This window comes from Meleagris gallopavo, chromosome 29 (assembly GCF_000146605.3).
Source record: "Meleagris gallopavo isolate NT-WF06-2002-E0010 breed Aviagen turkey brand Nicholas breeding stock chromosome 29, Turkey_5.1, whole genome shotgun sequence".
Taxonomy (NCBI): Eukaryota; Metazoa; Chordata; class Aves; order Galliformes; family Phasianidae; genus Meleagris; species Meleagris gallopavo.
Window position 1 is genome coordinate 3,636,957 of NC_015039.2, and position 12,642 is coordinate 3,649,598.

Consider the following 12,642-nt stretch of genomic DNA (forward strand, 5'->3'; position numbering starts at 1 on the left):
CCCTCCCTCTCCATCTCTAAAGAGGAATAAGCATGCTGAAACAGGAAGCAAAATCAAAAGAAACAGAGAAGAGATAGATAGATAGATAGATAGATAGATAGATAGATAGATAGATAGATAGATAGATAGATAGAAAGGAGGAAAGAAGACCCACACACACAGAAGAGCCCAAACAAAGCTGCTACTGGGTCCCTGCTCCTTCTCACTCAAGCAGCAGCCTGCCCGTGAACAATTAGGGAGACTTCTTTTATATATATACATACATATATATATATGGGAGTAGATGGAAAAAAAGAGGATGAATGTGTTTTCTGTTTTTTCCTTTGGGCATCTGTCTACGTGACTTGTGAGGTACTTTCCTCACAAATAATCCTCTTTAACATATGTACATATGATTGGAACACTTTTAGGCTGCTTTAGCTGAACCCTGAGGATCTGCTCCTGCCTAGTGGGTCAGGGTGAATGTTCTCTTCCAATTAACCTCATTCTGCACCAGCACAGACAGATCTGTTACCTTGCTCCTAGAGCTACTGATGGACAGGTAAGTCAAAGATTCTTAACACCACCAAGAAAAACAAAAGCCCTTCCAATTCTTCCAAATGATGCCAAGCCTAGCAAGGAAGCTGCTGGTCCCCCTCTAGCCCCTTGGTGCTGGTAACAGGCTTCCAGCTCAGGAGCACTTGGCTCTTGCTTTACAAAGGCTGCTGAGTTATCTCATGTGCTGAGAAAAGTGCATTTGTGTGCACTGGCCTCATTCACAACAACACCATTGTCTGCAGCCGCTAAGCCCAGGCTGCCCCAGCTAATTAGCATGAAGAAATCAGCATTCTTGCTGCACCCCTGGAGTCACCAGGGAAGAAAGCCTGCCAAGCAGCTTCCCAGAGCTGTGCCTCTGTGCCAGAGGGAGGACTCTTCTCTCTGCTTTTGTGCAGGGCTTTGTGAATTTACATCCACAGCAGGACACAGGAACTCCTGCATGCTGAGAGCAAGCAGGTCAGGGTGAGCTGCTACAGCACCTGGGACATGGCAGAGCTGTGCTAAGTCCTTGGCCCACAGCAAGCAAGGCCATCAGGGAGCCTCTAGCCCTTCTTTTCCCCATCACACAGTACAGCTGACAACCAAGTTATTCAGGCTGCTGGAGCCTGCCCAAACATCTTTCTCTTTTACCCTAGCTGCATTCTGCTTATTTAGGGATAAAGAGATTCCAAAGCTTTGATAAAACTGCCCATAACGTGCACAGGCTTCTTATTGGCAAGGTCACCAGAGAAGCACATCTGCATGCCCCCTTTCTACTTCCTAGATAAAATGAAAACAGGAAGAAAAGTCTTTATTCTTATTCTGAATAGAGAAGCTCCTGGAGCAAGGGGAACATGGAGAGCCCCCAAACTCCCCTGCTAAGTAGGCAGCTTCTTCCTGCGTGCATCTAAGTCACAGATATCATCACGGGTTTCCTGTGGCCTATCACAACACTATGAATTTATCCTTACAAACCACTTGCAAATTCAGGAAATATAGCTTTCCATGCCTTAGTGAGTGAGAATGGAGCTGGTATCTGCCAGGAATAGGGTGCTGCTTGTTGTTACACAGTAGCTTGAAACTGTGCTAAATCAAAGAGAATTCTGACATAGATTATTGATCATTGAGATAATTACTAAGTATACTGAGCAGAGCAGCATTTGACTACATATTAATGTGTCTATTGAATTATTTATCTATGAGATTATCAGATACTCTCATGATCTGTCTTCTTCCTCCAGTTTTGTGCCAGTTGAATGCTTATCATGCAGCTGTTAGAGCTGGGCCTTTACCTTCCCATCATAGCCCAGTTTTTAATTCTGGGTTTAAGTCTCTAACTGACCAGTAGCAATTTAATACTCATGTTAGAAATGTCAAAATCACTTTTGGAAATAAAACGTTTCTATTCCATTCTGGTGGAAGGAAAGTTCTCCAGGAAGAGTAATAGAATCATTAAGGCTTGAAAAGATCTCTAAGATCACAAAGTTCAACCCCAGCCCATCCCCAACATGCCCACTAAACCATGTTGCTCTGTACCACATCACCACAGTTCTTGCAGTTCACAGGAGATGGGAATTGCAGGAGCTCCCACTCCTCTGGGAGCACTTTTGGTGCAAGAGGCTCCCACCAACTTGAACCTCTGACAGCCAATGCTTTTCACTGGCAGAGGATGCCAAATATGGAAATAAAAAGCCAGCTGCTCTCCATGGGAACAGCAGGGCTCAGGGATCAGTCAGTTATCTGTTAAGGTGAGGAGGACAGATTGTGCAGAATAGGCTTGAATCCCACCCCTGCTAAGATGTTTGTGCATTTGCTGTTTTGTTCCCCGTATTGAAGAAGCATTCATTTAGAAGCTGGAGCCACAGAAAAGTTTTTTATCCTTGAGCTACTGAAGAGCTGGGGACAAGAATCCAGACAGTAAATGGGTCAAATGCATCAGTGGAAGCATTGGTGTCACCACGGTTGCATGAGTGGAAGGTGAGGTGGGTAGCTGCCCTGGAAGCTCCCAATGGAATATAGAAAAATAAATGTATATAATTCTATACACAAAGATTTCTAATTTGCTTGGGTTTTGTTCCACTTATCTAGTAAGTTCTGGATCCTCTGGGAGATGGAAAACATGAAATATAGTGGTTCTAGCTGCTCATTCCACTGGAGGACACTTGGACATCTGTTTTCTAGTTCTGGCTTTGGCTGTGCAGACTCAACTACACTGTCATACTCAGGTTGATTCTGGACACCAAGCACACCGTATATTTTTAATACTGGATATTGCAACAGGGCTGATCAATGACATCTGGCACTGGGGTAACCAAATTCTGCTTTAGAGTTTCAACACAGTGACCCAGTCCTCTGAGATCTTCCATGAACATCTTCCAAGAGTCTTTATTTCCTCATGCAAGGCTCTTCCAATCTAGTACATACCTTCATAGATTGAGGGGGAAAGAACAGCTTCATGTTTCTTGCATCCTGACAGTGCTCAGAGCCCTATCTGAACTCTCAGATCCCATTAAATGTTGAATCCTCCCTGGAAGGACTTTACCTGCTTCACTCACAGCTTGTGTGGCTCAGGGATCACCTGGTGTTTGTTAGCTCCTTGCAGGAGTCCTGGTGCTCTGCTTTCTTGCCCTACACTTCTTGTCCAATCAGGTTGCTGAGCACTACTGCAACCTGAGTGTTGCCGCACAGGGTTGCAATGTGGCTGTGTATATGGATGGGAAGAGCTGATGCAAGAATCTGACACTGTTCTCAACTCTGATCAGAACTATAAATCTTTCACAGTAAAGCTAACAGGTCAGCTGAGAAGGAACTGCCTAGTTCAGGGTGTGCATCAGAGGCCAAGAGAAGTGCACGCAGGAGATACTGTGGTTCCAGCAGTGCTGTTGCTTTGCTTTTCAGTGAAGTCTTCAGAGCCTCTCATTGATTTATGAAGCTCTTTCCCTGTTTTTTTGTTTGTTTTTGTTTCTGTTATTTTTCCAATGAACTGTTCAAATAAAGTGCTCAAAACCCCCACATCTAGTAAATGAACCCTTTTTCTGAGGTAAAAATTGAATTACAACTGAACCACTTGTCATTTCTGTGCGCATATTCTGAACCCAAGTGATTTCTATAACTGTCAATTAATCATGTTATTTCATTTAATCAATTAGCCTGTCATAATTAAGTGAAATGTATGCATGCTAAATGGCAAATGGTTATCTCAGGAAGGGCCTTGGAGGAACACAATGTCAGCAGTGCCCTGGGAAGCTTGTTTTGTTTATATAAATGAATAAATACAAATGCCAATGACTTCATGGCCTGAATATTAACACAGGTAGTTACATTTGCTTATTCTGGCAAGCAGCAATGTGCCACGCACTGGCCCTGGGAGGCTGCACAAGCCAAGCCTTGCTGTGATGCCTGTGCTGCATGAAGACATACTTGGCCTTTGATTTACCTCTGCAGAAAGGGGGAGGGAGAATCACAGAGGCAGTCAGACAAGAAAGATAATGCGAGAGATGCAGACAAGATTTCCTCCTTCTCTTTGACTGTGTTAATATGTAGGGCAGCAGGACAATACACAGGCTAGCCTGGCATGGGGCTTTGATGTTGGAGCTGAAGCTGATGAGGTTCCTTTCGCCTGAAGGGTAAGGTGATGTGCAGACCTGTTCCCACCACTCTAGTTAGCACTTATGTCCCACTAAGGAGTCGCCATGGGGAGTCAGGACAAAGATGTTCATGCATCTTCTACTTGTGGAACTAATATGGTTAAAGAAGTTTGCATGTGCATGAGATTTGCTCATCCCTCTAGGCGTTCCCTCCACTCTTCCACTGGTTGCCTTTTGTTTACAGCAGCAAAAAGCATTGGACTTGCTGTGGGACTGGAACAGGCCAAACTGCAGCCCCAGCACTCTGGTTGCCAGAGTCAAATAAATATTAAGAGGGCAGTGGTCTGTAGGAGACTATGTGGTGATCAGCAAAATAATTGGCTGCTACAGGAAAACAGAGGGTTTGTTGAGCAGAGCTGTGCCAGCAGCACTTTGATTAGTATTGCCAACACACGCTTGAACAGATGCACATATGGTTGCCTGGCTAAAGAGACAGACAAATCAGCTTTCGTTCCCCCTCCCTTTCAACTCCCAAGAGTAGTATTAACCACAGGACACACCATACAAACCTCTGTGTAACACACTGACCTCACAGAAGAGTCTTAATGTGGCTGTGCTCAGCAGCGCAAGGAACACGCAGAATAGTCTGAAGTCACTTCTAAAAATCAAGCCCATTACTTCTGGGAAAGGGAGCTGAGACTCCACCAGGCTTTAAACATTGGCTGCATTTTCTATTGTAGTGGCCTTGGAATCACATGGGCAGCACAAGGAACAATCCATATGAGCAAGAAAACAGTTTTCCTTTGCTCCAATAGCATAGATCCCAAACAATCGTTATAGCAAACTCTTCTTCAGCATATTCCATTTTGATTCAAGCCAAATATTTACATCATAAGCTTTGACAGACATGTAATACAATGCACACAAAGCTATTGCTATACAAGCCCTGGAGAGCCCGTTTGCAGTTCCTGGACCACAATATGATTCCAGAGGAAAGAAAGCACACACCTTGCAAAAAGAAAGAGGACTGTACTCTGTCCTTCTCAGCCTCAGCTTGCATCCAGTGAGCCTGGTGAAGAGGGAGCAAGAGAGCCCTAGCACAGCTTGTAGTTAGTGTTTTTTTGCCCTGGTTATAAAACACTACCTCAATTGTCTCACCCTCAAGTTGACTTGAAAGCCTCACGTACAGTGAACCATCACTCCAATGCACCTAGGCTCCTATCAATTCATAGCCTGAGCTTGATGTCAAGAGTGCAAATTTTGCCTCTACACCTGCATGAGGCTAGATTTCAGACATTTTGTGTCTGATTTGTTCCGCTCTTAAATAAGGGAGATCTTGCTAAAATCAATTTTAACACTGCAACATTTATAAACATGTTTTACGTAAGTTTCCAAGACAATCTAACACAATTCAAGAACGAAACAATGATCTTAGCTTATCTGTAAGTTTTTATTATGATTTTTTTTAAACAACTTTATGAAGACAGGTTCTAAAGGTACAGAACTATTTTTGAAGTTGAACTGCTCGAAAACAAGGAAGCAGTATATTTTCTTTCATAAAAAGCAATATATCTTCTTTGCAGTCTCATTCTGCAGACAGGGACTACTAGAAACAGATTCTTACAGAGCTTATTCTAAGTCGCTAGGATAAAGTGCCTGTGTTTATTATCTCTTCCTTGTTGCCACATACACTCTCAGAAGAGCAACAAAACACTGGCATAGGCTTATCATTTTAAGAATTGGTTTATATTAGGGATTAAGTACAAGTCTTATAGGTCACTTGTGTGATCACATAGTTTAAACTGATATCAAAGTGTCCTACAGGAGTGCTGTTTGTAGTTCTCAGAACAGTTGTAGTCCACAGCCTATGATTATCCATGCACTGGTAACCACAAAATAGCGGTTCTTCATATTGATATACGCGTATCCTTATTCAGGGTATTTAGGCAAAATGAAAATATGAAGATTATTCAGGAATGCAAGTATATTTTAATTCAACCTGAGCCCAGTATTACTTTTGTAAATAAGTATGCCTCCAGGATGTTCTTAAATACATAGGCAGGAACTGGCTGGGATGGTAAATAATGTATCACAGTTTCTCTGAGGAGGTGATATTCTAGATTTTTCCCCTCTATTTAGGTTCTAACCTCTTTGATTTATTTTACACGAATTTTAAGGGACTATTTTGAGATTAGAAATACTAATCTTTAAAGAACAAGATGGCAACAAAGATGGTAACTGTTTCTTTATACAGTAATATTACTTAAGCATTTTCATTGTTAGTAAGTACATATTTATTAACTCTGAAAAAGAATACTACAAGCACATAATCTCTGCATGTTGCTTAGAAATCCATAGTTCTTAAAACAATTACTCAAGTATCAGTATTGAGAAGAACTGTGCAACAGAAAAAGAACTGCAGATCAGTCTCGGGACACAAGGTAAGCATCCAACCCCTGACACTCAAAGCAAGCAACACTGTCTAACACCCACTCTCGAGTCACCACGGCAACATTGTTCTTTTGCTGGATTGCTGCAAGACAAAAAACACAAAGAATAAAACAATTATAAATTAGGCAAAGCAAATTTAAAGCGAGCTTACTGATATCTTCCACAGTGAACTATATGCTTTGACACCTTAAAGGCCTTGATAAAAAGCAAGAATCTAGAAACAACAATGTGACACTACTATTCCTTTTAACAATGCAGGCTGTATTGCTGCTCCATAAAGAATAGATGCTCGGCAAGTGGCCTGGCAGGAAGTTTAGAACACCACAGAATAAACATTAAAAATCAGAGACTGCAGTCCTCATTATCCTTTAATTTAGGACCTAGTGACAGAGGCTCTGTTCCTGTCTACTCAGGCATATGGACCACATGATCTCAATAAGAGAAGCAACAGAAAAATTACTGAGGTGTTCCCAGACTGTTCCTCACTGTTTCAGGGTCTTGATTTTTCTCTTTTCCCAGTACCACTGAAACAGCTGTTGTATTTGCAACATTACTTTCCTGCTCCACTGTTTTGTTTCTCACTAGCTTCCATTCATCCCACAACTCCCACCATCTCAAAGTGAAGTCTGAAACACTTGCACTTTCAAAAACCTCATGGCTTCTTGGAAAAGCCTCTTCACTCCAGATGTCAGTTAATGCTTGGTAACTGTATATTCTTTCCAGACCAAGAGAATGTTGTCCCATCCAAGACTTTCTACTAGATCTTACTAGTCTTCTAATAACATGCTTTTCCACCTTTCATGAGCTTTTAGCAGTCAGAATGGTTTCCGTAAAGTCAATAACATGCAGGACAACCAAGCCTACAGCATACATACAACAGAATCAGTTACATATTGTTACAACAAGCTATGAGACTGTCTGATAGTCCATCTTTTAAGACTGATTCTTGGTGTTTTATTTCCATTCCTCTACAAACCTCTCTGATATTTAACTATTAAAAACATTGAGGTGATACTGAGACACTCAACATGTACCATGAAACAATCCATGACAATAAGTAGTTTTACCTTCATAACTTGTGCCCTCCATCCAAGCATCTGGCTGCACAACAACAACAGCAGTAGAATTCTAGGATTCCCAAGATAAGAAAATAAAAGTGGTACAGTTATCTGTCTGTCTTTAAATGACTCTCTCACCTATCAGTGAGTGGCAACAGAGTGATAACTGGGCTGACTCTGCTTCTTCACTTGAGTGGACTTCAAGAGGTGGTGGAAAGAGAATTTAAGTTTCCTCCCATTATTTTTCTCCAGGAATGCTGTGCCTAAAGTTAAGGAACTGAAGTCTCACTTTCCAGTGCAAGAAGCCTCAGTGTGAATTTCCACAGAGATTAGTTACCTGGCCAGCACAGAATTACTTGGATTCATCTTTGACAAACCCATGAAGGCCATGTAACCTTTCAACACATACATTAATTAACATGGTGAATGGTCTGTAGCTAAGCACAACATTCCTTTAACACTTACTACTTTATGGGTGAACAGATGAAGTTGTTTCACTACAGAGGCACCACAAAGCTCCACTATCCATTCTAAATGTCCTGGAGGAGAAAAAAAAAAAAAAAAACACAACAAAAGATAGATAAACAGTCTTACTACAGTGCTCTAGTAAAAGAGAGATAATTTAGATAAAAGGCCTGTTTTGAAGTACAGGAGAATCACCAGAGCATTTTCCTGATGCACCTGCTGGGGATACCCAAAATGAGGGTATCTGTTTTATCTATATCTCAAGTAAGTGCTTTGGAATTACCAGGATAAAGGAGGAACAAGAATATCCAAGAGGTCAAATGTAAAACTCAGTGAATTGCATGAAGTCTTCCTTCATGTTTTTATATTTAAAAAAAAAAATAATAATTCAATAATGGGATTTTCAGTTTCACCAAAACTACCTGTAGTCATATCAGTGAAAGGTCCATAGCAGCAGATCTCAAAGTCTTTAAAGATCTGAAAAACAAGGAACGTGTTAACAGAATACACATACGATATATTTACAGGACAACACTTATGCCATGCTTGTTTCACTGCACGTCCAGAACTGGTTAAAGATCCAGGCACTGTTTCACAAAGCTTAACTGAAGCTTTTAAGCTTTTTTCGCGAGATTCTTTTGTTTTGCACATTATAAAAGAGGGAGAAAAAAAAATAAAAAAAAAAATCAAGCTTGTGCTGTTGTATACTAATGTTATAAAAAGATATCATCCACTCTAAGCACAGAAAGTCACTTTCATACATGAAATGTGAGCTCTACCAGTGGCACTGAAAATACACTCTATTTGTACAACTCTGTACATAAGGAACTGAAAAATGTTCCAGATAGGCAGGCTGCAACACACCTTGAACAGTCACGGCCAGACAGGATTTTCTTTCCTGATATGCTCATACCTTTTCAGCCAGAGATTGCCTAGCCCTCTTAGGACCCTGGTGGTTTCTGCCATTGATTACATCTCCTTTAACTTCAAAGTTCTCCTGGAACATAACATAAGCAAGCAACCTTAAGTCAGAGACTGAGAACGCTTTCCTGGTCAGAGTTCTGGGTAGAACAAGAGAAAGCTAGGATTGCAGAACTGGAAATTTTTACTTTTCTTCATATACTTGATTTTAAGTGTTTTCAAGAAAGAATAATAGACAGCAGTAATGGAACTTCTGCAGCATCCTACAATTACTAAAGAATCATATATATTATATCATCAGTGAAATGATACAGAAATACAGCAAACAGTATAGAAGCAAAAACTAAGATTTATCAGGAAAGTCTCATTTGATAAAAAATATGAAGGTTCTATACTGATTGTTATCTTCACATATTTAAATTTCAATATCTATTTTATTCCAAGGCATTCACTTAGCATATAGATTAACAACAAATACAGTGCAGTATTTGATAATTTCAGGCCTATACCTGACTCTATAATGAACTATTTTCTGCTATATTCTTCTCTAGAACTTCCATGTAGTCTATTTTTCTAAAATATTATGAGGAACAGAGATGTATTTCAACATGAAAAAAACAAAACAAAAAATCCCACAATTGATTTCGTTATAATCGGGAGGGTCTTCTCATTGCTCAAAGCAATGTGAAAATTTGTGACAAGGTTAACAGCACTCAGTCATTTATGCAGCATCTTCCTCTTTCTCCCCAGGCAGAGAAGGATTTTGATATCCCTTTCTAGGGCTGAGATATTTCTGAGTGTATGGATTTCAGTTCAGAAAGGGGGCATCTCTGCTTGTTAAATATACATAAAATCTGTATTGTGTCATTAACCCAACATTCCCCAAATATCTGTACTTGAAGAAAATAAAAAAAATCCAATCACTACCCAGAAACACACACACACACACACACACACACACAAAAATCCCCTTAAATGGTATCATAACAAAGATGCAGTTTCTTCTAGGAAATGTACTAAATACTGGAACAAGTTTTCAGTAATCACCTTCTACAAAGTTTAATGAAAAATGTATAAAGGCACATGTATAGCTGTGTACAGCTATTAGTTTGGGCAAACAATAGATCTTTTCCTCCATTCTGTAATCCATCAATATCAATAGGAACACTTATTTAAAAAATGTCTATAAGCTGTTCCAAAAATAATAGAGACCCATTATGTATTCAGTAACACCGAACACCTATTAAAATATGACTTCTGGTAAAACTAGAATTTCAGTTTTCACACCTGTTCTGATGTATTAAATACCTAGACAATATTTGAGATTACCAATTGCTTCAATGTAAAAACATAATTCACATACCTGATATTTCACTCAAATTAAAAACAAAACAAAAAAACCAAACCAAAACAACAACTTACCTCATCCAGTATTCTGCCTTCTTTAAAAGACTGAATTATCCCTAAATAGAAAGATTAGAACAGGGCAAATCATTTTATGCAGCAAAATTTGATACCAAGCAACTCAGATTTAAATTAAGAGGGAGAAAAAGGCTATTGGCAGGGAAAGGAAGAATCCAAAGTGGCTATTCGAAAGCAGAAAGAAAAGAAAACAGAAAAGAAAACATTCAAAAGAGAAAGAAGCTTGATCTTACTGTTGTGTTGTTTTGAATATACTAACATATTTAAGATAGGAAAAGATATATGTATATGTTTTACTTGGAACAACAGGAGAGTACATCTGTAGTAGAAGGGCAGAGACTACTTTTCTTCAAAATAACTTATACTCACACTGGTAACTAACTACCCATTTTCTTCCTGCGATACCCAGAAAGTACTTCAATGTCCGTTCACATACCAGCTCCTCATCTGCAGAGCAAAAAAGAGCAAAGCAATCTTTCAGTTTTGCAACTAGTGAAAAGCACCTCAGATACTTTGTACTAAAAGCAAATGAATCTTGCTAAGCAAGGCAAGGGAAATAGCAAGACCAAAGACCAGAAAGGCTCAGAAATTCTAGAACCTTTTTTTGCTATTCAGTGCAGATAAAAGACAAGGAAAGGCATGAATACTATCACGACACAGAATACTAACTGAGGATTCAGTGCCTAACGTTAGTATAAACATTTATATGACTAGCTGCCTAGGCTCCTCTTCTGCTCTGAGACAGGTACAGTTTTCAGAAGACAGTTCATCCTATCTGTTTTTGTACGAAGGCAGAACAATGTAGCTCTCCTAAACCATATGGTCGTGCTGTTTATGATACACGAGGAGAAAAAACAAAAATAATTCCATTTATGAGGAATAACAGGACTTTCTGGCTCCCTTTTTATGTTAGTTTTTAAAAGCAGTAATGGCTCACACAAGCAAGTTTGCATCTAAACATGAGCCATCCAAAAGTGCTTCATATATAACAGAATATAGCGTACCCGCATTCAGATTTGGCTCAAAATATTTTTTTCTAGCAAGTTTTTAAAAGCACACAAAGAAACAAAACACTCCTTCCCTGATTCGTGAATTATAGATTTGTATACCCAAAACTAAATACACAAAATTGTGAACATCTCCTCCTCTAACTTATTTAAATGTATAGCCAAACCATCTTCATGTTGGTTAGTTGTTAGTCTAGTTTTTCACTTGTGTAAATATGGGGTTTGTTCACATCACTCCCAACAAACCTGTTTTCATTATGACATGGGTTGTTCCATCAGTAATGTGATTAGAGAAAGTGCTCTGAGTTTTTCTGGCAAACTTCTGGACCATCAACTGAAAAGTAGTTAGAAAACAAGCAGCTAGCAAAACATGTTAAACAAACAAACAATTCCAGTTCATGGGAAAATAATGTAACTAAAGTTTTTTTATTTGTGTTGGCACACATTGAACAAATATAAATACATTTAATACATATTTAAAATATAAATACATTTAATACATATTTAAAAAGCATTAAAGTTACTTTCTCCTTAGATAAAGCTGCTATGCATACTATTAGCTTAAACCCTGTGAAAGCAGCTATCTTCCCTCCCCCCCCCCAATATAAATTAGAACACTCCCTAACAGGCAAACAATAATGAACAAAAATCTGTACAACTGAATTTACTAATAGCAATTTTATTTCTGAAAACATTACTGACAAATATAAAGATGTAGGAAAGCCTTTTTCCCCTAATTCACCTAATGTTCTCCACTGTACTTGATCATCAGACCACCAAACACTGTGAGTAAATACTGAAAGGAGAGCAGATTGTTTCATTCCTTATGATTACATTCTTAAGCTAGGTAAGTTTCAGAAAAAACAAACCCAACACTGTATGCTTCTTTTACTAATTGAAAATTAATTCCAAAAGCTGACTGAACTGTAAGTTTAAACAATAGTGGGTCAGAATTGAGCAATATGATTGCATTAGAACAATATGGTATTTATGAAGCTGACAAGTAGATTTTTATGATCTTTGCATCTTTCTTTAGAAATTTTTAGAAGAGCAGGCATTGCAGCATTCATTTGCCGAAATGCTAGAAATTCCAAAACATGTTTTGGAATACTATTTTCCTCCTAGACAGTAGAAAGTCTCCTAAAATATTCAGGCTTCTCTAAGCTTCATAGTGCTGTTTTTAGGCCTCATTTTTTTCTTTTTTCTTTTTTTTTT

At 39.1% G+C, this 12,642-nt stretch overlaps 1 protein-coding gene across 1 annotated transcript; it reads right to left on the reverse strand.

Annotated features, from left to right (window-relative positions):
- Positions 1-5,534: 5,534 nt before the first annotated feature.
- Positions 5,535-12,004, reverse strand: BRCA1 (BRCA1 DNA repair associated). Its single transcript, XM_010724647.3, has 8 exons — positions 11,674-12,004; positions 10,790-10,867; positions 10,421-10,461; positions 8,991-9,074; positions 8,500-8,554; positions 8,078-8,151; positions 7,622-7,682; positions 5,535-6,636 (listed from the first exon to the last, which is right to left on the reverse strand). Exons 1-8 carry the CDS (start codon positions 11,756-11,758, stop codon positions 6,527-6,529), a joined length of 588 nt encoding a protein of 195 aa, XP_010722949.1. The 5' UTR covers positions 11,759-12,004; the 3' UTR covers positions 5,535-6,526.
- Positions 12,005-12,642: the final 638 nt, after the last annotated feature.

Bases quoted from the DNA above. Each gene is read 5' to 3' on its own strand.
- BRCA1 (XM_010724647.3), bottom strand. From the start codon at position 11,758: ATGGTCCAGAAGTTTGCCAGAAAAACTCAGAGCACTTTCTCTAATCAC. The intron at 10,868-11,673 runs GTTTGTTGGGAG...TTTGCTCTGCAG, and splicing joins CCATGTCATAATGAAAACAG to ATGAGGAGCTGGTATGTGAA. The intron at 8,555-8,990 runs GTATGAGCATAT...CTTGTTTTTCAG, and splicing joins GGCAATCTCTGGCTGAAAAG to ATCTTTAAAGACTTTGAGAT.